Raw genomic sequence first — 20,978 nt, 5'->3', positions numbered from 1 at the left:
GTAACACTTGCTACTGCGCTTGGGCAGGAGGCGGGCCGGTAGGCTGCGGGCTGCTCGGTGCGCTCCTCTCGCGGTCTCCACACGCGATCAAGCGGTTCAGAAACTCGCAGACTTCACTGGTGTCACGCAGCGTGAATGAGGCGTCCGTGGACTTGCTCTCCTCGGTCACGACGATGCCAACACCCTTGCGGTTGTAGTGCGCCTGGAAGAGCTGGAACGCGTCCTCGTCCGTAGTGTCATCGCCGATATAAATAGTGTAAACGTCATCGTGCTCGTCTAACCCAAGCGCCTGCAGCAGCCACAGTAGCGCCTTGCCCTTGTTCCAGTCGATCTTGGGCTTGAATTCGTAGACCATTTTGCCTTCGCTCATTCTGAATCGCAGGACAGTTTCAGAGCACGGTAGGTAATATTAGCATCGACTTTGTCAATTCGCAACGAACGCAAAGGATCTCGTCGGTATCTTACCGGATGCGCGGGTGTTGGTCTCTCACCGTGTGGGCTAGGTTGGACATCTGCGATCTTAGACTAGGATCCACGTTCCTACAAAATATTCCACCCGCATAGCATGAGTCCAAAAGATCAACCCAACTCCTCCACTGCCGACTCAACGTACCGGTAATGCAGGGACACCGAGAAAATGTTGTCCTCCACTTCAGCGCCGGCAATGCTTTTACTCTGGTCGCTCAGCTCGTCCCGAACTTCGTGCAGATCCGTCAAAAACTGCGCTGCCACTTGGTTCTTGATGGAGGTGCCGTCGGGACCTTCAATGTCGAAGCCGTGGCTGCCGGCATAGTAGAGCTGCGGGATGCTCACGAATTTCTGGATCTTGTGCAGCGAACGCCCCGTGATCACCCCCGTGATGAACTTCTGGCGCAGCTTCTCGAGCGTGTCCTTCATGGCGGGCGACAGCAGCGCCAGCGCCGGGTCGTTCACGATGGGCGTGAGCGTGCCGTCGTAGTCCAGGAAGACCACCAAGCGGTGGTCGCGGAAGTGCGCCTGCAGCTCGCCGAAGTTGGCCAGCGCGTTCGCGTTCGTGACGGAGAGTCGGCGCGGCCGCTCGCTGCCGGTCGAGCTGGCAGGCAGCGGCTCGGGATCCGGAGCGGTCGGTGCAGCAGTGGTAGTAGTGGCCATCGGCGCTGCAATTGGCAGACTGGCGGGCGACGCTGCGCCTCGGGCGGAAGAGGAGACTTCGCTGGCAGGAGTGCTTTTCGCACATGTGTGCTCCTGCCTCGGCCGAAATAGGGTTGGTCTCGCTGTCGTCAGCCACTATGAAAACCGTCGCATCGCCGATTGGCGGAAAAGGCCGGCGACTCTTCTGATTGGGCGGACCAGCGAGTTGACCACCGTGCTCCTTGTGAGCACTTCACCGATGCCGACTGATGCGAGGCGACGCCTTCCGCAGCGAAGGCGCGAGCGCATTTACCAGGCTTTTCGGTGCAGCTCTGCGGCAACGGGGTTCTGTGTTAGGTTGAAGTGGCACCGCGTCCCAGTTGGGACTTTCGGCTCGAATAGCGTGTGACATGCTTTGCTCGGTGCTGCTCTGCGGCTCGTGATATTGTCCTCGATTAAGGATTGAGCCGCCCGAGGATTACCAGGTCTTCTCCGAGGACATGATAGCGGGGCTGCTGCAAGCGAGGAAAGGTAGATGCTGGCGCTGGAGAGCTTGGCGCGAGCAAGCTGCTGACTGCGCGGAGACCGCCGATCTGCGAGCGCAGCACGTGGTGAAACGATGGTAGTTAGCGTCTGTATAATTTCTCGCGCGGCACTTCCGACTTACAAAAGTGGGGGCAACCGTGACGACAACGAGGTCGATGAAGTGACTCTGTGCGGCTGCCTGAAGACACGACGTCAAGATTGCAGAGCCGCCTTCGACCATGATGCTGTTGACCCCATTTTGCTTCGCCACGCCTGTGTTACACAACAGTATTCATGCTCGTTAAATCGGACCATGAGCCGCGGTGATAGCACGTAGCAGTGAACTCACGGAAGGCGTCGCTTAAATCGATGTGGTCGCGACCGTCATCACCGCGCACAGTGGCGCACTCGAAGACTCGAGCTCCCAGCGCCTCAAGGGCTTCTTTCCGTTGAGGTACTCCTGCATAGTCAATGAAAAGTTGTAGTGTGAGTTTCGAAGTCTTACAGTGTGCAAACAATTTTCGCTCACCTGGATCCTGCGACCCGCGGCCGTACATAATGATCGGCTTCGCACACGTCGGCAGTGTGAACAGCTTGATATCCGTCGGACAGCGCAAGCGCGTGTCAATGATGATCGGTTGCGGGTTGGGCCCTGCAGTGAGCATCAATTTACATTGATCAGGAACGGATTCTTTTTGCTGCAGGCTCGATCATAGCGAACATGCCTTCCACCAGCCTTGAGTTCAACGATGGGTTGTCTGCGAGCACAGTCCCCACGCCGACCAAAATACCATGATGAACCGTACGCAGCGTATGCGTCATCTTCATCGAAGCTGGTCCGCTGAGCAGCGTCGGTTTGCCTGGGAATCAAAACCTTCAGACATGCTGCACTCGAGCATTGTAATCTGTCGCCCGCACCTCTTTCTGCGGCCAGGGATCCATCGATACTCTGAGCATAGGTCAGCGTCACGAAGGGCATGGACGCCTCCTCCTTCTGGGCGCATGACTTCCTCCATTCCTCCTGCGCCTCGCACACCTGGCGCCGTACGTCGTGTAACACGGCGTCGGTCATTTTGGCTCTACTACGTAGGTGATCATCATGTCTAAAGTTGGTCGCTTACGCTAACCTTATTTTCATCCAATCATAGAATAGGCATCCACATGTGGACCACACCACTCAACCGATGGCCGCACGTAAGGCTGGGGCAGCATTGACACAAGACCTGCTCGACCGGTGACAATGGCGGCGATGCTGGTGCGAAACGCGATGCAGCGCGCTGTGGCGTTCCTGCAGCACAAGATGTTCCCGACGTCGCAGATGCCGGCGCTGGGCCCTCTGGCGCTTAACGGCGGCGCGGCTGCGCTGCCCTCCAACCCGCTGAGCGAAGCGATCTGGCTGGCCGCCCCCAAGTCCAAGGTATGCGAACACAGTCAACGCCATCAGCCATGCAGCAACAGAGCAATGCTACTGCGAATTGGACCCATGGAGAGAACCAGACTTGGAGACGCGTAGCTGCTGCTACTGTTGCTGCGTGGCTGGAGATGTAGTGGCAAGTGGTGGTTGAGCAAGAATGCTGACTGTGCGCTTATTGTGTATCGCTGTTGTAGGTGACGCCGTCCCGCAAGAAGATTAGGAACAACGACCTGAGCAAGCGCCTCAAGAACATTGTGCACTTCCAGGACTGCCCCATGTGCGGCGAGAAGAAGCTCCGTCACCGTCTGTGCATGAGCTGCTTCAAGAAGGGCAAGTACTTTGTGTAAACAGCGCGCGCGTTCGGCACCAAAGCATCGCACACATCAGACAGAGAGACGCACAAGGGAGGATGAATATATAGATGTCTGCCTTGCAGACGACCATGGACACTTGCCTTCTTGCCTTCCTCATCTTCCGTCACCACACTGCATAACGACCTGCTATTCGCTATAATTGCCCTTTTCTCAACAACTCATTGGCCAAAACTCTCATTCCGTGATTTCCCAGCAGTTTGACGCCAGTGATGGACGAAGTGTCCGTTGGGCTCTCGCTCAGCGAGATGGAGCACGAGAACGCCTCGTTCCTGGGCGCGTCTGCAGCGGAGGAGGCGCCGCCCAAGCCGGTGCCAGTGCCGGTGCCGGTGGCGACCCCAGCTCCAGCCAACCCGCCACAAGCACCGCCCATGCCGCCCGCCGCAGTGCCCGTTGCTATTCCAGCGCTTCCAGTTGCAGCCGCGGCAGCCGCGGGGGACGAGTGTCTGCGCGTGTCCTACCACTGCAAAGCCACCAAGTGCTTCCGCATGCAATGGGAGGCCGAGAGTAAGCGCAACTTCAGCTTTCCCGAACATGTTGGCAACCAGAAATTCACAGTGGAAATGTCTGTGTGCAAGTGAACCCGCGCTGCCCTCGCCAGACGACGATCATGCTCGAGGACAAGGTCTACCTCTTCGACGGCTTTTATTTATTGTGCCACTGCGATCCGCCTGAGGTGCCAAGGGTGAGCGACCTGGCGAATGTTGAACGTAAAATGTTGCTGTTACTGTAAGCACTGATGATGGTGTTATGCTATGCTGCGTTCAGTTCGAGTACACCCGCGGTGACGTGATGTGCAAGATCCATTTTATCCCGGAAGAGCTCCCGTCGTCGGTGCGCGGGATGTCTGGCAACGATGTGGATGCTGATGTGAACGGAGAGATCCACCGCTCTTTCTGTCATTCGCTGTTCATGCTGCAGCGATATTTGTTCCAGCAATTGCTGGGCATCCAACCGGCTCACCTGTTCAGTAAGGTATTTCCTGACCCCGCTCACGCTACTGGAGACCCGTCGGAGATTTGTGGCGATTATCACTTGGTGCCACGGTTTATCGCCGTGAAGGAGGAGCCTCTGCTCCGACGTGAAGACTTGGACTCACCCAACCGTATAGGATACGCAGTAGGCCGGTTGCTGTCAGTGCAGCAGCTGCTGGCGTTCCTCGATTTCAGCGCGAAATTCACTGTGCGCGACTTCTTCGCTCAATTCAACCACAACGAGCTGATCGACTGCGTCGTTTCCACTCGCATCAACGGCCAGCCGAGTGTCTTTCGTGTCGATGAAATTATCTTTGAGCCATCAGAGGCTGAAGGGGGTAAACCTGTCTCAAGTGGTGTTGTCATGAAGGATGGTCGACATGTCCGGGCGATTGCGCATCGTGGTCAAGGTGCTCGCAATTATGACGGCGCCAAGTCCAAGAAGAGGATCCGCAAGTGGCAGCAGGAGGGCGAGTTTCTTCAGTTGTCACCGGAAGTTGAACCCCATTCTGAAGAGCTGCATCCGATGGAGTGCCATCTTACAGGAGTTCGCGCTGACCTCTTCGAGGTTGGGAGTGCTATGCCTATGGTGCTCAAGTATGTTCGACACTTCAACCTGCTTACGAGCTTTGAGGAACAAATGGGCTTAAAGTTCAGGGACAAAGCGCTTCTACGCCAAGCATTTACTCACGGGTCGTACATCGACATAGGCATGCAGAATGTCAACACTGTCGAAGCCACTCGATCCCGTGTGCGCCTTGGGCACGTATTCCAGAATGTTGCCTCGCTCAAGCGATCAAGAAGTATGGCGCTTGACGGTGACGCGCTCATCCCAGGTAAGGCGGCAGGGAATAACGCCTCCCAGTTGAGGAAGGTTGCGGAGCAGCACCTGTCTTGTGATTTCAAGGAAGAATTCCACTCGCGGTACCTGTGCCCGTATGAACGGCTGGAGTTTTTGGGCGACGCCGTTCTCGGTTTCCTCGTGGCATCATCAGCCTTTTTGAAGCTCCCGAATGCCGATGAAGGTTTCCTCCACCAGACCCGTGTCGATATTGTGAACAATATCAGTCTCGGCAAAATGGCTAAAACGGCAAACTTTGGGTGCTTATTGCTGAGTGCGTTCGACTTAGCCAAGCTCAATGAAGACACTAAGGGGAAAATTACGGCTGACTGTTTTGAGGCTCTTCTGGGCGCGCTCTACAAGGACCAGGGTATCGTTCCGTGTCGTGCCTTGCTCGGTAAACTGATCGACATGCACGACGCCGAACTGCGCGAGCTGTGCTTCCTTTCAACGGATGAACTGCTGACCGAGGCGAAGGCGTTCGTGGAAAAGGACCGCGATGCTATCAAGAAGTGGAGCAAGTACACGCATACACGCCTACTGCATCGCCGTTTTGCTGCGCGTTCTGGCGTGGATATCGCCAACACGCATTTGTGGCTGCAGACGATGACTCATGCCTCGTTCCAGAAGCCACAGATCGACGACGACGAGTTTATTGGCCACGACCCAAGCTATGAACGCATCGAGTTCCTTGGCGACTCTGTGTTGCAGCTCTTGTCGTCCGAGTTTCTCGTGGATGCCTTCCCGTACCACCAAGAGCACCTTCTCACGCAAGTGCGGTCCTCACTAGTGAAAAACAAGAAGCTAGCGATCGTCGCGCGTAATGCTGGCTACGAGGAATTTATCCGGTTGGGAAACGAAGTGAAGAAGAACGGCACTTTGTACGTGGAAGACGTGCTGGCAGACGTGTTCGAGGCCACCCTGGGTGCCGTGTATATGGAGAACCCTGGTGATCTAGGAAAGGTTCGGTCGATCCTGGACAAGTTGTTGTTCCCAAGACTTACGGAAGCTATTCGACGCCGGCAGTGGATGAACCCGCGCAAGGTGTTGAACCATTACGTGACGCAGTGGAGTCGCTCTAGCAATCGCCCGATCTCGTGTCAATTCAAGAACATCAAAGTGCCTGGCACAGTCAACGAAGCAGGCGTATTAGTGCCCAAGGATTCAGAGGAGGATGCCGCGACCAACAAAACCAAAAAGGTTAAGAAGGCAGAGCCGCCTAGGCATGCTGTGGCACTGTACGTGAACGGGTTCCAAGTGGCCCGCGCGATGGGGCGCACAATCACCGCTGCGCAAGACGTAGCGTGCATGCAAGCGCTCAAACTCTACGGCGTCAAACTGCACGAAGACTAAACTGAAGCCACCACAAGCTTCAGCCCTTAATGGAATGTAGTGACAGTACTATGAAGCTTTTTTGTTTTATTAGTAGTAGTTGCAGCCAAGTACATGCAGTTCGCACACTGAAATGGTACGAGTCTTGATGGTCTTGTGCTTGTTGCGTATCTGTATGACCTAACGTGAACTAACCCGCCCCCTCCAGTTGTGCCTAGCGTTTGGTCTCCTCCTCCTCGGCCGTCTTCGCCGCAGTCGGGGGTGGTCCAGGAGGGAGCGGCGGCTTCTTTCCGGGCGGCAGCGGGGGCGGCTTGGGCTTGGACGCGCCCTCGGGCGTGGGTGGCGGTCCGCGCGGCTCGCCGTCGCCCTTGCCGTCCCGCCGCGGCTGGTTCTTCTTCTGTCCGCCGAGCATCTTCATGGCCACGGGGTCGTTCTTGCCGTAGAACCGATCCTTGATGTTCTGCTTGGCCAGCGGGTCGTCCTTGTCGCGCGGCATCTCGTGCAGGTACGGGCACTCGTCGCCGCGGTTGCACTCTCCGCGCGCGTAGAACGAACACAGGTGCGCGCGGTTGCGCTTGTAGTACGGCTCGCGGCGAGCCATGCGCAGCAGCGCGCTGTTGGCCGAGCCAGACGTCTTGCCGTAGGCGGAGACGGCGCCCTCCTGCTCCAGCATGCGGCTGTGCTGCTGCGAGAACCACTCGCGGTTGGCGTCGCTCTCGGGCACGTTGACGGCCAGCTCGGCGCCGGCGCCCTCCTCCTTGGCCAGGATGGCGTCGCGCACCTGCACGGGCAGGTGGTACTGCAGGTCCAGCACGCAGGTCTGGCACACGTTCTTCATGCGCGCGCAGGTCTGGCACACCTCGGTCTTCTTGTAGCGCGCGCGCTTGCCCGGCTTCCAGCGGAAGACCGTGAAGGGCCGTGCGCAGACCTTGCAGGCGCAGCCGTACGCCTCCTTCATCATGCGCACGTACGGGTTCTCGCCCAGACAGCTCTCGCACAGCAGCGGGAACTCCTCCGACTCCCACGCCGTCTTGGTCGCGTCCGCCTTGATGGCGAAGCCGCGCTCCCCCATTGCTCTCTGTCTCCTATGGAGCTCCTCGACTTGGATAGGGCCTAAAATAGGGCTTCCCAGAAGTGGGATTCCAACTGCGAGGTTGCGATTCCAACTGCGAGGTTGCGCGCGTAGTATACTACGCGCAACAATTCCCCGAAGCGCGAACAGCGCTTGTATCGGGGGAATTGATGCGCACATACTTTATTCGGGTCAAATCCGTCGCAGAAACACGCGCACGCGTTTCCGCGCAATAGTACTTTGGCGGAAAAGTGCTATTCCCTCCAATGATGAATGCTATTTTCCAGCGGGGAGGGAATGTTACTTGTCAAACACCCGCGATTGGCTCAAAATGAAACGGGGCGCAATCGGACTTTGCCGAGAACACTCAACATACATACGCAATCGTGCTGGATGAGCCATCTGACAAGGTGCGGCCTGGAACGCAAGCAGCTTAGATCAGGTAGATGGCATCTGTGCTGCGGCGCTCGGGCGTGGCGCGGCTGGCCAATCGCCGGCTCACGCAGCTGCAGGGCGCGGACGCGGCGCGCTTCATCCAGGCGGTGCTGACCAACGACATGAAGCACGTGGCGCGCCGCGGCGACGCGCTGTACGGCGGCTTCCTGAGCACCAAGGGCCGAGTGGTGGGCGACTGCAACGTGCTGCAGCTGGCGGACGACGCGTTCCTGCTGGACTACGACGAGGACGTGGCCGAGGCGCTGACCAAGCACTGGAAGCGCTACAAGCTGCGCATGAAGGTCAAGATCGAGGACAAGACGGACGCCTACGCGCTCTACGCCACGGTGCCCGCCGCTGTGAGCGAGGCTGGCGCCGCGCTGTCGCCGGCGGAGAAGGTGCTGGACGAGATGCAGTCATTGAACGGTGGAGAGGAGACGGTGGTGTACGCTGACCCGCGTGGAGAGCACTTTGGCGTTAGAGCGATTGTCCCGATTGACTCGACGCGTAAGGGACAGCTACTTACCGGTAGAGGAAGGTACGATGCGCTATGCAATTGCTGACTGTTGTTGCTCTTGTTGTTGTTGATGTAGTGAGCTTGCCGGAGGGATACGAGACGATGGAGACATCTGCGTACTTGGATCACCGCATCGCGCTCGGAGTCGCGGAAGGGTGAGACCAAGATTTTTCTTGCTACTTCGTGTTGTCAGACGTGCTCGGACTGATCGTGTTACATCATTGTATGCTGCTAGCAAGGAGCTGGTGGATGGGATTCCGCTCGAGTGCAACCTCGACTTACTGAAGGGTGTGTCCTTCCGCAAGGGGTGCTATGTTGGCCAGGAGCTCACGGCTCGCACGCAGTTCAAGGGCAACATCCGCAAGCGGTTAGTGCCTGTCGCGCTGGTTCCGGCGGAACACCAGGATGTGGTTAAGACTCTGTCGGAGCTTGCGTTCAAGCCGTTCGATGCACCCTCCCATGGGGCGCTGCGAGAATACTTGGCGGACTCGAAGGGGTGGAAGGACGTCAAGGCGCCGGCAATCGGAGACAAGATTGTCGCCACAGGCGAGTCCAAAGCGGTTGGAACGATCTTCAACGTTGCGAAGGACGTGAGCAGCGCTATCGCCATGATGCGCCTCGGCCACCTTCTTCCATCGGAGTCGGAGGCTGGTGAGACTGTGCCCGCCATGAAGTTTTCGACGCAGGACGGTGCCTTCCACGCCGTGCCATATCAACCATCGTGGTGGCCTTCGCTGGACGTGAAGACAGGAAAGATGGTGCTGTCATGATACGCAGAATAGTGCCAAATGAGCAAGTACACACAGAATTACATGGCATCTTGCTTACTAAAGTACTTACTCGTATGTAGGTTGTTGTGATAGTTGCCCACCATATCAATTACGCCATCCACACAAATTGCCGGATACCTCGCAGCATTCTGCCTTTCAATTCCTGGAGACTGTCGAAATTCCTTAGATCGGACGCGTAGTGTGTCAATTCACCGAGCTTGAAGGTTTCTAGTAGCTTGCAGCTCATGCCAAGCTTTAATCAACTGGTAGTACTTCTCCAACACAAGGCCGTGCTGCACCATTGACGGTTTTACATTTTGGCACACCGTACGGCTATGATTGATGTATCCAGCACGGTATTTGATTGTTTTCAAAATTTGGTTGATACTGAAGTAGAGCTTCGAGAACACTTGGCAGACACAAGAATCCACAAGCCGCGGCGTTCAGTAAAGCGCACGCGTTAATAAAATGAAGGCCCCGCAAAGGAAATGATGGCGATCTCTTGCATTTCAACTTTTTCGCACAGGTGTTAATACCTATTGCAAACCATTCTGCCTTACTTCTGCTGCTTCTTCAGCCCGTGCTTGAGCACCGCCCCCGTGAGCTCTCCCACAAACGGGTTGACCATGGCGGGACCTTGCTGCAGCTTCCGCATACCGTTGACGACCTCTCGGGTCTTGGAGATGTAGAGTCCGTCGAGACTCGAGCGCATGTCGATCTCCATGTCCTCCACCATGCGGCCCATGTTAGACACGTGCGCGAACTGGTCCTCAAACGCCAGGGTGCGCTCCGCCTGCCGCGTGAGCGTGCCGTCCAATGTCAAGTCGCCCAGCTCGGGGCGGTTCACCTTCATGGACAGCAGCACGGACGTGGTGAGGCGGTACGTGGCGCGCTTGACTCCTTTGTCCAGCACGTCGCTGCCCTCCTGCACCTCGATCACGTGGATGGAGTTCCAGGAGCCCTTCTCCACGAAGCGCTGGTCCAGCACGTCCTTCTGCACGAGGAAGCAGGCGGCGAAGCCCGGCTCGAGGTCCCACATGTAGACGGAGGAGATGCCCCCCTGGTAGTAGAGCTCTCGGTACGAGTCGAAGATCTCGTTGGCCTGCACCTCGAGCTCGCGTAGCGTCTCCGACGGGTAGAAGCCTTCCCCCTCGGGGGCTGGGGGGTCGTACTGGTTGCTCCACGGGGAGCGGTACGAGTCCCCGTCGCGGTTGTAGTCGCAGAGCAGATACTTGCGGCCGTTGGTCGGGTCCACCGCCACCTGCAGCGGCTGGTCCACGCGCTGATACAGGTCGTCGGCCAGCGCAGGCAGTAGCCGCGTCAGGTTGTACACGTCCGTCTCCACCTCGCGCGGGGGCATGCGCCGCATGAGGTTCAGGCACGAAGTCATGCCGCCGTCGTCCGCCATGGCTGCCGGCTACCGGTATTGATTGTCCCCTTGTGTGAAGTGTATCTGATTGCATCAGATCGGCTGCGATTGGGTGGAATTCTTCCAACTTCGTACACGACTTCGCCGCTACGTTCAAAGTCAACTATCCTGCCGCCTCCAAGAACGAAGAGACAAGATTTGTGAGCGTGGCGAACGCTGGCATGAGCAACGAAATCAACAACTTGGTACCGACGGCACGACCTAGCGTGTTTGGTGTCAAGCTCTTTACCTTACTGCATATAATGCATATGACCTGGACAGCTCTGGTGACGCAGTCTCTGCGACTGTGTGATCCGTGCTGTCATGTATGGGCGACTACCGCGGGCGCGTGTTGTTCCAACATGCGATCCGTAGGCGAGGCTGCAGCAGCGCGCAGTATCGGGTGCAGTTAGCCGACTAAACCGCAATAAATTTAAATTTAAATTTAAATCGCCAGCTACGCCGTGGGCGTGTACGACCGCAAGACCAAGGTGCGGCTTTGCAATGTAAACCAGATCTACGTCATGCAGCAGGCCACCAAGAACGCGTCCGAGAACGTGGACGACAACCGCGGCGAGGACAAGAGCTTCATGGAGCAGCGCCGCGCAAGCAGAGCAAGCGCATCCAGAAGAGCCGCGAGGAGAACATCGTGGACCTCGAGCACATCAGCGGTGCCGCCTCCGTCACGCCGCAGACGCTGCAGAAGAAGATCTCGGCCGCCAAGAAGCAGCTCGAGGACGAGAGAAGTAGTCAAAGGAATGTTCGATCTCGAGCTTCGAAGCTGGCTTCATCTTTGGACGGTTTTCTGCTTGAAGCGGCGTCGCCGTTTGTTATACTTGGGTTTTGTATGTGTCTTGTTGAAGTTGCAGTGAGCATCACATGTCAAGTGCATGGCACCAGTTGCCTCAGAGGCTCAGCCTCTTGCCCTTATCACGGACGCGAGTCTGTGATCTATAGCAGTTGTAGTTGCTGAGATCCATTTATAACCGTCCTAGGTATTCTTGCCTTGTGGGTATCGCTGCAGCACTCTAAGGCCTGTTCATTCTGCATTTCGCCTCAAGCACACCAAGCCAAGTCCCCAAGCACCACCTCATCGTCAACAATGGGCCGCAAGGACAAGAAGCAGCAACAGGCCAAGGAGGAGCAGAAGCCCGCCGCCGAGAAGAACGCCGGCAACGCCAAGGGAGGCAATAAGGAGCAGCCCGCCAAGGAGGGTACGTTCAGTTCTTTCACTTTGACGCTAGTGCAAACTGTGTTTTGTGTTTTTGAGCCTGGAATTTCCTGTCGATATGGTCTGCTCTGTCACTTACAGAGAAGCAGAAGGGCGGCAAGAAGGGCAAGAAGTAATCTAAGTTTGCCGCTGCAATATCGCGTTTGCGATAACGAGCCATCACCATCCCACACTATAGCCTATAATGCCACAAGCAACATAAAATATCATCAGGATGGCTTTGGCTCTTTCACTCCTCACTCCAAAAAGTTGTAGGCGTCTTCGTTCTGGCAAAAACCAAGCTGGAGTACAAAAATGCGCACTGCAAGAGCCGTCGGCAGTACACGAACCTTGTCAGTTGATGCTTGTGCAGCGGCTCGCAGAGCGTAAACCCCACCTGGCCAGCGGCCCTCACTACAGTACCACGTCTTAGTGCTCACGATTGCATACAACCTTTCCTTCATTGCCTCTGTTCACTTAGCGTTAGTGTTAATGCTGCTGGCCGCTTAAAAGAAGGCGTTGTTCGAGCCGAATGGCTGCGAGAACCCGCCGCCACCACGATTGTTTCGCCCGCCCCCAAAGCCGAAACCAGGGTCCATATCGTCGTCACGCGGCATGCGCATGTGGTCAGGTCCAGGTCCTCCAAATGGCATCGTAGGTGCTGGGCCACGCGGAGGTGGCCGAATGCCGCTGGGGCCGAGAGGGTCGATCGGGGGTCCGAAGGGATCAAAGCGCGCACCAGGCACAGGTCCAGCGGATGGGTCACCGCGACGACCAAAGAGAGGATGGTCAGGTCCGACCAGCATATCCGGGTTACCTCCTCCAAGACCTGGCGGAAATGCGTCTCCTCCGCCCACCTACACGCAATACCGCGCAAAAGGTTAGCGCCACCCTAGATGCAGCAGCATATTTCAAAAGCGTACCGGCGGAATGACGACAGGCGACGGAACACCGTTACCTCGGACGACTCGGTCAGGCGGGCGCACGAAGCCTGGGCTGGTATTAGCTGCATCAGTCGCTTGGCTGGAGCTGCTGGACGCGTCGAACGTATCCAACGCCGCCAGCATGTGCGTCTGTGTCAATGGCACAAGGAGTTCTCAATGAGTTCTGCTCGAATTGAGGGGACGCTAGCACAGCAGAGAGGTCATGTGGTGGCGTCAGTATTTACCTTGAGTGCCTCGTTCGAGACGCATTTGATCGCAGCGCGGAGCTGCGCCTGGTCCCGTTGGAGCTGCTCGTCGGCCATGCTTCTTCTGGGTGAAAACAGGAAACGGACAAAATGGGACCGACAGACCCATTTCGCAAAAATGGGTCGCTCTCTCTAACTGTCGGCCGAAAACTTCGTCGTCTGTTTAAACACCGTGTCGGAAAGACTGCGCCTGTTTGCTCACAGCAAGACAATAGCAAGCTGCAGTCTTTCCAACACACCACTTAATGTGGGACACGAAGTTTTGGACCGACAGTTAGAGAGCATTCCGACAGTTTATTTTGGACCGACAGTTGAAGAGCATTCCGATAGTTTATTTTGGACCGACAGTTGAAGAGCATTGGACCGACAGTTTGAGAGCGTTTTGTACAAAAAAAACAGAGCGACAATGCCCGAGGCTGTCACCGCCGCGCCATCCGTCGCCACGCTCGTGGCGAGCATCACGGACGCTATTCAGAGTGACGACATTGTCCGCATTGGCTCTCTCAAGGCGCTGGCAGAGCTATGCCGCGGGTCGCTGTCTTCTGACGACGTGCAGAAGCTGCAACAGTTGAAGAGCACTCTCCTGTCAGGACACGTTCAAGCCGCCGACAGCGACGACGCATCGGAGCTCCACGCAGCCAAGTGGCAATTGCTGGAGGCACTATTGCACGCAGATGAAGTTGAATTCCCAGCGTCGGAGCGAGATGTAGAGACGGTTTTGGGCGCGATGGTGGTGGATCGGTTCATGGCGAGCAACGTGCTGGCTGCGATGGCTCAGTGGCTGGTGCAGCTCAGCAGCAGCACTGAACAAAGAGCTCCACTTAATATCAACCTGCTGGACGTGAAGCTGTCGGGTGAAGAGCAGGAGGGGGCGTTCCTGGAGCTCGTGAAGCAGATATACGTGACGCTAGGTGGGGGCCTGCAGCTTCGACAGCAACTGGCAGCGACGTTGGAGAAGTTGGTGACTACGAAGGACCAAGCCAAACAGGTTGTCAAGGCAGGGATGCTCCGCAGTTTGCTGCAGATTGCGTTGGAAAGGTCCGAGGATGTTGCGCTTCTGCAGAACTTTATTGTGGTGGGGACACAAGTTGCGTCGTTGGTGTGCTTCGCTGCTGCTTCGGAGTCTGGAGGAGGAGGTAGCGCTCTGTCGGTGGATGAAAAGCGTCGGGCTGCCTGTGAACTCGTCGTGGCGTTGATGCTCAGTGGTGTATCGCTCGTGTTTGCCGACGGAGTACGCATGCTGCAGCTTTTGATCGACAACACGCCGTGTCGAGCCTTGTTACCAACGGTGTCTGACCTACGTGGTGCTTTGGAGAAGGCACATACGCTGGTGCGGCTGAAAGACAGTAAACTCACCGGTGATGAGTACTTGAAAGAGCTCTGTGAGGCGCAATACGCTCTACTTAGCCCCGAAATTGACGAGTACGAGCGGCAGAATGGCAGTGTAGTGGGCCTGCCTTCGGATGATGAGTCGCTTCGAGACGACAAGTCCGGGGAGAAAGCTCGAGAGACGGCTACGAAGTACAAAACGCAAGGCAACACGTTCTTCCGCCGCGGAAACTTCCCCACCGCTCGCGTATTCTATCGGCGTGCCATCGCTGTGCTCCGTGCTGCGCAACTACAACAAGAAACTGCACTGCGATCGCTTTCAGATGACGATCTATTAGCGCGCTGCAGCATTGGGGCCAGCATTCAGGTATGCTCTCGCCGAGGTGACGACTGGCTGGATGCCATGGTCTCGGACGTTGAGGAGAATGGTGCGGCGAGCCAAGTGGAGGTGCTGTACGATGATGGTGACCGAGAGGACGAGTGGGTTCCGATCTCCCGAGTTCGCTTGCGTATGAACACTACACTACTGACCGCATTTGACGACCTCGAGGTGGACTGCTCGATGAACATGGGGAAGGCCTATGCTGCATTGGGTGATCACGACCAAGCCGTACAATGCTTCTCTCACGCACTTACGATCCGCAGTGGGAAGCTGATTGCAGCGCTGTACTCTCGCGGAGTAGCAAACATGGCGCGCCGTGACCTCACAGCAGCACAACAAGATCTCTGGGATGCTAGTCAGCAGTGTCGGGCGCAGCAGAAGAGCAGCACTAGCGGTGGTACGAGCAAAATCAACGCTCGAGACGCAGAGCAGATGCGAGCGCTGCACAAGCAGATCGTGGCTGCCTACAAGAAGCTCCAGCAGATGCATGCCAACAAGAAGCGCCTGGACAAGAAGGTCATCAAGCAAATGGTGAAGTATCTGTCCACTATCCCAGCTCTCCAAGACGAGTAAGCTTATTAAACGAATTAACGAGCAAGTAAGTTGTATTTCGGTGAATTCATTTTTGAGTGGAACATGTAGGTGGTGTGTGACGCAAAGCCTGGTGACAGGAAGCTGGAGTTGTGTGTATCTCTCTGAGGTGTAGAGATTGATTGCATAGGCGGTTTGCCGGTGCTTGAGTGGGTTGTAAGTCTATGCGGGGCCAACGCGAATGCCCTTGGTAGATTGCTCGTAGGCGCATGTTTCCATGAGAATACGCTGAGCCTTGGGGTGCTCAATGAAAGTTTGCAGCTCGGAAATCGCGCGTTCGACGTGACCCTCGTGGTTGTTCAGATATGCATATTCCTCTGCAATATGCTGGTAGCGACGAGTGATCTCCGTCATCTGCAGCAATGCCAACAGTACAGCAAAACGTCAGATAACCCCATCGTCAGCAGCAACTTTGACACTAATCGTACCCTCGCTTTGGACGGTGTGCGGTAGAATGCCTCCTTCTGTGCATCTATTTCTGCAAACGCCTTGGCTAATGGATCGGCCTGCTGCTGTTCCATCGGTTCGTCTTCATCGCCACGCAAGAACCGGGACCAAGAGGTTGCAACCTTCCCAAGTCTGCCAATGAACTTGGTCGACATCTCCTTGGCCTTCTCCGTCTGCTCGGCGCTCAAGAACGGCAGCAACTGCGCCGCCGATCCCGCCACCCCCGCTCCACTTGACTGGTCCCGCCCTCTCTTGCCGCTGGTCTCGCTGATCATCACTCGCAAGTCCTTGACAATCTCGTCCGTGTACTGGCTCAAGAACGTCCGGCAGGGCAGCGACCGGTCCTTGAAAAACAACGTCAGCGACTTGCCTCGCTGCGGAGTGATGCGCACCACATCGCGCAGCGAGATCAAGTCCCCGACGTACACGTACTCGTCATCTTTCTTCGCGCCCGCCTCCTTCGACGGCATCAGCAGCGCGATGTTCCCGGACTGCAACAACATGGGCGTCTGCTTCAACGTGGACGTCGTCGGGTCCACCTCCTGACATGGGTATACTGCTCCACGCACGTCTCGTTTGCGCATCCTCATGGGCTTCTTGCCCTTGTTGTGGCCAGGAGGATGCCTGGCACCTTGGTCCTGACTCGTCGGAGACTTGGTCGGCGTCGGGTCGCACTGCTGCACCAATTGGAAGAGCTCGTGCATGAGCATTGGCAGCGTCGTGGACGGACTCCAGTGCTGCAACAAGGGCAACTTCAGCCAGAAACTGGGCTCTTCTCCTTCAGCTTTGGGCGTTCTGCGCTCGCGCAGCTCCGTCGGGAGGTAGATGGCTCCACGGCGAATCTCCACCTCCGGGGCTAGGAATGGGTACTGCGCCTGGCCGTCCGCGAGCTGCTCGTCGGAGAAGGGCATGCGCACGACCAGATCCGTGAGCGGCACCAGCGAGAGCGCGTCCGAGCCGGCCACGAAGGGCACGAAGCAGTGGAACTCGCCCTCGCACACGCCGCGGCGCTCCGACACCTGCGCGCGTCGCAGCGTGGCCCCGCGGGGCAGCGCGTCCGACGCGCGGCACTTCTCCAGCTCGCGGTGCACGCGACTGGACCATATTTGGCGCTGTCGCGACGCGGAGGAAGACGAAGAGGAGGAGGACGACGAGCTTGGTGACGACTCCATTATTGCCCCCGGATTAAAGATGAAGTGAGGGGGATAGTACGTTGCAGCGTTGTGATTGGTCAGAAGTTTGGAATAGAGACAGGGGATTGGATAAAAATAGGAGGTGATCCGGCGGTGCAATGTTGGACTCGCTGAAGTTCTGCTGCATGCATCACTTTTGGCATGCCACCTGCTGGAGTAGGGATCAACTGCGTATGATGTCTCTATGCTGCCACCAGAGGAACAGGAAAAGATGCAGCGCAGTTGAATTGAAAAATACGCCAAGCTGAAACATTGGAGACCGACTATAGACAGACAGACACAACGTTCCGCCTTGTCCCGCAGCTGCCTCCACCTCGATCACTTGCACTGCACCTTGCACCTTGCACCCTATCTACCCAGCTGCGCGCAACCGTCTAAGCTTAGTTGTTCTTGGACTTCTTCTTGCTCTTCTCCTCCTCGTCCTTGTTGTCGAGGCCCTTGAAGAGCGTGGTCTTGTCGTTGCGCAGGTGGTTGAGCTCGTCGATGATGGACTTGAGCAGGTCGTTCTTGTCGTCCATCTTGAGGCGGCCGTTGTTCATCATGGAAAGCTTCATGATCTCCAGCGCCTCCTTGTCCGGGTGGTCGGCGGGGATCTCCACGTCCATCTCGGGCAGCTTGACGTCGTTGATGTTGCCCGTGTGGCCCATGCGGGCGAAGGACTCCTTCAGGATCTTGTCCAGCTTCTCTCCGCTCGGCGGCTCGCTCGGGATGTTGAGCAGGTCCGAGAACAGGTCCGTGCCCGTGGTGGCGGGCCACGACTTGTCCTCCATCATGGCGGCGGGCTCCTCCCACTCGCGGTGGAAATCCTGGCTGTCCACGTTGTCCGGGTTGAACTCCCGGTAGCCGCGCTCGCCCGTCGTCTCCATGTACTCGCGGTACGGGTCGTACAGGTCGCCCGTGTCCTCGTCCGCGGCCTTGGGCTCGTAGTCCTCCGGGTTGCGGCGCCGGCGGCCGCGGAACGAGTCGTCGTCTTCGTCGTTGCGGCGCGTGCGGAACGCGAAGCTGCGCGCGCCCTGCACGGTCTGAAGCTGCGGCACGCGGCCCACGCGCTTGGCGGCGGTCCGCACGAGCGCCAGCACCATCACCATTGCTGTGCTATAACGGAGCGTGTATGTGTCTGTGTGCCAGCCATCAGGAGCCTCTCGTTTGGAGACATGGTGTGGCATACGTGAATTAGTGTGACATTACATAGAAACAGTGCGATCATTGCAGAACGTGACGGTTGAAGGCAACTTCAAGATGTGGAGCGTGGGGGTGCACGGACGCTGCAGTGCGTTCCGGGAGCAGCAGAGACTTGTATTTGCTATAGGAGGGGGTGTCAGTGATGCTGATGAAGCAGGCGAGGCAATGCGACGGCAATTGCTGCTGGAGATGATGACGCAGGCGAACTGCAGGGCGGTGATGGTCGACAGGCTGGAGGACGGAGCAGCGTTGAGTGCTGTACGCCTGGCGCTTCAGCAGGCGTGCGCGGAGGACGCGCTGCTGTCCAGGACGCACTTTGCTGTGGTGGCTTCAACGCCAACAGATTGCGGACTGGAGGAAATGGCCGCGCGCGTGGAGCAGGCGCTCGTGACACTGCAGCTCCAGCAGCTGGACGTCTTGTTGCTCCGAGCGCAGTCGCTCCCGGGGTCCAGCGGCATCCACGCCCGCAAGCAAACCGTTCTGGAGGCGTGGGAGCACATGCTGGCAATCCAGCAAGCAGGACTGGCGCGACACATCGGCGTGAGCGACTTGAGCGTCCAAGACGTCGACTTCCTGCTCACAGCGTACCCGGACAATCCACCGGAAGCTTGGTCGATGATGGTCCAGCTGCCAGGAAAGACGTCCGACTTCTTGGGACTTGATGCTCCACTCGAAGACATCACTGCATTCGCTCACGCGCACGCTATTGATGTGATAGTACGGCTCCCCATCCACAGCCTTGACAGTCTTGAGCCGCAAGAGTTGCGTGATGACTGGGATACGCTGACTCACGATCTGTCCGAGCGCTATCGCGAGCGGCCATTCAAATTCCTGGTAGCTCACGAGAACGAAGGCAAAGCAGCTTCGTATCACATGGACTCACACGCTCTCGGTGACGGCGCCAAGGTGTTGCAGACCCCGCTGCAGATTGTTGTGCGCTACTTGCTCCAAAAGGGTCTTGTCGTTATTCCGCAAGGAGTCGATGGCTTGCAGTGTGACGATCAAGACCTGGAGGCCGAGGAGCACGCACTTCGCGAGGTCTTCGGTCCCCTCGCTCATCCATTCACAGCGATTCATCCATCGTGCTCCCCACACAAAGTCTATTCCAGCGTGTTGACGCGCGATGACCTCGCTGCGATCGATCGCGCGCTGTCGTTCCCCCTCCCGACCCCACCGCGCACACCTATTAGTACAACTTGAAGAAGTCGACCCGGATCCAGACAAGAGCGACGAATGAACTTGCCGGCGGTGGTTAGTCGACCGCCAACTGCTGATTGATTTGAGTCGCGACTCGACGTTTTACATGTGCCATTTTTTCTTCATCGTTCGTTCTCTTCTCTCAAAGGTCCCCGTTAGCGTTCTTGTGTTGTGTGTTTTGAGCTCGAATCATCGAGCTAAGCTGTCATAAGACGATCAAGGCGCTGCTGCTCTCGCGTCATCACCTCCTCGCGGAAGTATGCAGCCAAGAACTTGTTGCTGCTCAAGAAGCTGCGAAAGGTTTCGCCACCAATCTCCACCACCTTCGCAGGCTGCGTACACCGCACACTTGAGTGACGAGTAACAATCTTGCAGGCTCGGGTTTGCCCTGATACCCCCAGCGGGAAGTAGTCACCCGGGTGCAGCTCCTCCACAACGACCCCTTCGTTCGCTTTCAGCACTTCGACCTGTCCGTCCAGAAGGATGAAGACCGAATCGCAAGGCTCACCTTCCTTGTAAATAAAATCGCCGGTGTCAAACGTGCGCATCTTCACAGAACCCTTGGCTGCCTCCACGCACTTGATAAGATGTTGCCTAATATGGCGGTGCGCAGTTTTCTCGAGGCGATCGTTGATCGACTCGTACGTCCCCTTCAAGTTCAGGTAGTCGTCCGCCACAAGCTGCAGAACTTTGCATGGCGTGTTGCTCTCTTCAGCACAGCGGTAGGTGGCGATACGCGGCAGAAAGCGTCCATCAGGGCGGACCAGCTCGATCTCACCGAAAAAAGTTCCCTTGGGCAACCGCCTCAACTTCATCTCCTCAAGTCCAGAAGTGGTAGGTCGAGTTTGAATAAACCCCGGCCACGACGGATGTGAGGGACGTGACACTAGTCCAGCAAATCCTTCAGACTGCTCGAATGCCGACGAACTGGTAATCGGGGCGCCTTCGCCTGCCTCATCCGACGGCATGGACTTTTTGATCGGGTTCTTACAAGAAACCTCAACCTCGCCATCCAAGAGCAAGTACACGTTGTGTGCGCCAGCGTGACCTTCACGGATAATAGCTTCGCCAGGACGGAACGTAGCCGACCGCAGTGTGGAAATCGTCATCTTCACGTTGTCATAGTCGACAGCTTCTAATGACGATGCGTTCTGCTCTGGGTCACCAGTTGCTCCGACAAGCATCTCGTTGAGCTCGTTGTCACTCATATGCTTGCCCAAGCTTTCGCTGACACGAGCGAGGTCCTTCTTGGAGATAAAGCCCTTTCCCTCCTTGTCGAAGAAATGCAGCGTGGAGAGCAACGCGTTCGTCTTTTCGTTCAATGCTTCGACGCTTGAACTGAGCCCCCAGGCGAAACTGCGTTTCACATTTTCCAACTCGTCATTGTCTTCCTCGTCCAGGTTGTCCGCCATTGCATCAAGCAGAAGAACAGCGAGAATACTGGCACGCAGGCGACGGCGACCGCGCTGGAATTTTTCCAAGAGCTCCG

General features: G+C 56.9%; 12 protein-coding genes across 12 annotated transcripts; 6 read left to right on the top strand and 6 right to left on the bottom strand.

The window, feature by feature from the left end:
• Positions 1–10: 10 nt before the first annotated feature.
• On the bottom strand, positions 11–1,522 carry PHYSODRAFT_314718 (hypothetical protein; the record flags this gene model as incomplete). Its single annotated transcript, XM_009528095.1, has 4 exons — positions 11–371; positions 466–540; positions 614–1,002; positions 1,424–1,522. 4 exons carry the CDS (start codon positions 1,520–1,522, stop codon positions 11–13), a joined length of 924 nt encoding a protein of 307 aa, XP_009526390.1.
• Positions 1,523–2,879: 1,357 nt separating this feature from the next.
• PHYSODRAFT_285911 (hypothetical protein) lies at positions 2,880–3,495 on the top strand. The gene is made up of 2 exons (XM_009528094.1): positions 2,880–3,052; positions 3,244–3,495. The coding sequence occupies exons 1-2, from the start codon at positions 2,903–2,905 to the stop codon at positions 3,394–3,396; spliced, it is 303 nt and encodes a 100-aa protein (XP_009526389.1). The 5' UTR covers positions 2,880–2,902; the 3' UTR covers positions 3,397–3,495.
• A 137-nt stretch (positions 3,496–3,632) lies between these two features.
• On the top strand, positions 3,633–6,538 carry PHYSODRAFT_300435 (hypothetical protein; the record flags this gene model as incomplete). Its single annotated transcript, XM_009528093.1, has 4 exons — positions 3,633–3,927; positions 3,969–4,105; positions 4,189–6,435; positions 6,494–6,538. 4 exons carry the CDS (start codon positions 3,633–3,635, stop codon positions 6,536–6,538), a joined length of 2,724 nt encoding a protein of 907 aa, XP_009526388.1.
• Positions 6,539–7,338: 800 nt separating this feature from the next.
• PHYSODRAFT_354565 (hypothetical protein) lies at positions 7,339–9,442 on the top strand. The gene is made up of 3 exons (XM_009528092.1): positions 7,339–8,581; positions 8,668–8,746; positions 8,827–9,442. Exons 1-3 carry the CDS (start codon positions 8,086–8,088, stop codon positions 9,359–9,361), a joined length of 1,110 nt encoding a protein of 369 aa, XP_009526387.1. The 5' UTR covers positions 7,339–8,085; the 3' UTR covers positions 9,362–9,442.
• Positions 9,443–9,917: 475 nt separating this feature from the next.
• PHYSODRAFT_331311 (hypothetical protein) lies at positions 9,918–10,769 on the bottom strand (the record flags this gene model as incomplete). Its single annotated transcript, XM_009528091.1, has 1 exon — positions 9,918–10,769. One exon carries the CDS (start codon positions 10,767–10,769, stop codon positions 9,918–9,920), a length of 852 nt encoding a protein of 283 aa, XP_009526386.1.
• A 362-nt stretch (positions 10,770–11,131) lies between these two features.
• PHYSODRAFT_331310 (hypothetical protein) lies at positions 11,132–12,116 on the top strand (the record flags this gene model as incomplete). The annotated part of the gene is made up of 5 exons (XM_009528090.1): positions 11,132–11,172; positions 11,227–11,326; positions 11,380–11,529; positions 11,794–11,983; positions 12,082–12,116. The coding sequence occupies 5 exons, from the start codon at positions 11,132–11,134 to the stop codon at positions 12,114–12,116; spliced, it is 516 nt and encodes a 171-aa protein (XP_009526385.1).
• Positions 12,117–12,485: 369 nt separating this feature from the next.
• Positions 12,486–13,225, bottom strand: PHYSODRAFT_331309 (hypothetical protein; the record flags this gene model as incomplete). The annotated part of the gene is made up of 3 exons (XM_009528089.1): positions 12,486–12,836; positions 12,903–13,052; positions 13,148–13,225. The coding sequence occupies 3 exons, from the start codon at positions 13,223–13,225 to the stop codon at positions 12,486–12,488; spliced, it is 579 nt and encodes a 192-aa protein (XP_009526384.1).
• Positions 13,226–15,185: 1,960 nt separating this feature from the next.
• Positions 15,186–15,452, top strand: PHYSODRAFT_503984 (hypothetical protein; the record flags this gene model as incomplete). The annotated part of the gene is made up of 1 exon (XM_009528088.1): positions 15,186–15,452. The coding sequence occupies one exon, from the start codon at positions 15,186–15,188 to the stop codon at positions 15,450–15,452; it is 267 nt and encodes an 88-aa protein (XP_009526383.1).
• Positions 15,453–15,602: 150 nt separating this feature from the next.
• On the bottom strand, positions 15,603–16,202 carry PHYSODRAFT_354564 (hypothetical protein). Its single transcript, XM_009528087.1, has 2 exons — positions 15,899–16,202; positions 15,603–15,824 (listed from the first exon to the last, which is right to left on the bottom strand). The coding sequence occupies exons 1-2, from the start codon at positions 16,190–16,192 to the stop codon at positions 15,633–15,635; spliced, it is 486 nt and encodes a 161-aa protein (XP_009526382.1). The 5' UTR covers positions 16,193–16,202; the 3' UTR covers positions 15,603–15,632.
• A 1,288-nt stretch (positions 16,203–17,490) lies between these two features.
• PHYSODRAFT_300428 (hypothetical protein) lies at positions 17,491–18,198 on the bottom strand (the record flags this gene model as incomplete). Its single annotated transcript, XM_009528086.1, has 1 exon — positions 17,491–18,198. One exon carries the CDS (start codon positions 18,196–18,198, stop codon positions 17,491–17,493), a length of 708 nt encoding a protein of 235 aa, XP_009526381.1.
• A 454-nt stretch (positions 18,199–18,652) lies between these two features.
• Positions 18,653–19,492, top strand: PHYSODRAFT_360481 (hypothetical protein; the record flags this gene model as incomplete). The annotated part of the gene is made up of 1 exon (XM_009528085.1): positions 18,653–19,492. One exon carries the CDS (start codon positions 18,653–18,655, stop codon positions 19,490–19,492), a length of 840 nt encoding a protein of 279 aa, XP_009526380.1.
• A 194-nt stretch (positions 19,493–19,686) lies between these two features.
• PHYSODRAFT_503640 (hypothetical protein) lies at positions 19,687–20,598 on the bottom strand (the record flags this gene model as incomplete). Its single annotated transcript, XM_009528084.1, has 1 exon — positions 19,687–20,598. One exon carries the CDS (start codon positions 20,596–20,598, stop codon positions 19,687–19,689), a length of 912 nt encoding a protein of 303 aa, XP_009526379.1.
• Between the last annotated feature and the right edge of the window lie 380 nt (positions 20,599–20,978).

This window comes from Phytophthora sojae, assembly GCF_000149755.1.
Source record: "Phytophthora sojae unplaced genomic scaffold PHYSOscaffold_4, whole genome shotgun sequence".
NCBI lineage: Eukaryota > Oomycota > Peronosporomycetes > Peronosporales > Peronosporaceae > Phytophthora > Phytophthora sojae.
This window is presented reverse-complemented; position numbering and strand designations above follow the sequence as displayed.

Coding starts and splice junctions, on each gene's coding strand:
- PHYSODRAFT_354565 (XM_009528092.1), top strand. CDS start 8,086: ATGGCATCTGTGCTGCGGCGCTCGGGCGTGGCGCGGCTGGCCAATCGC. Junction 8,582..8,667: donor TGTCCCGATTGACTCGACGC/GTAAGGGACAGC, acceptor TTGTTGATGTAG/TGAGCTTGCCGGAGGGATAC. Junction 8,747..8,826: donor GCGCTCGGAGTCGCGGAAGG/GTGAGACCAAGA, acceptor GTATGCTGCTAG/CAAGGAGCTGGTGGATGGGA.
- PHYSODRAFT_285911 (XM_009528094.1), top strand. CDS start 2,903: ATGCAGCGCGCTGTGGCGTTCCTGCAGCACAAGATGTTCCCGACGTCG. Junction 3,053..3,243: donor TGGCCGCCCCCAAGTCCAAG/GTATGCGAACAC, acceptor TCGCTGTTGTAG/GTGACGCCGTCCCGCAAGAA.
- PHYSODRAFT_354564 (XM_009528087.1), bottom strand. CDS start 16,192: ATGATCAGCGAGACCAGCGGCAAGAGAGGGCGGGACCAGTCAAGTGGA. Junction 15,825..15,898: donor GCACACCGTCCAAAGCGAGG/GTACGATTAGTG, acceptor GCATTGCTGCAG/ATGACGGAGATCACTCGTCG.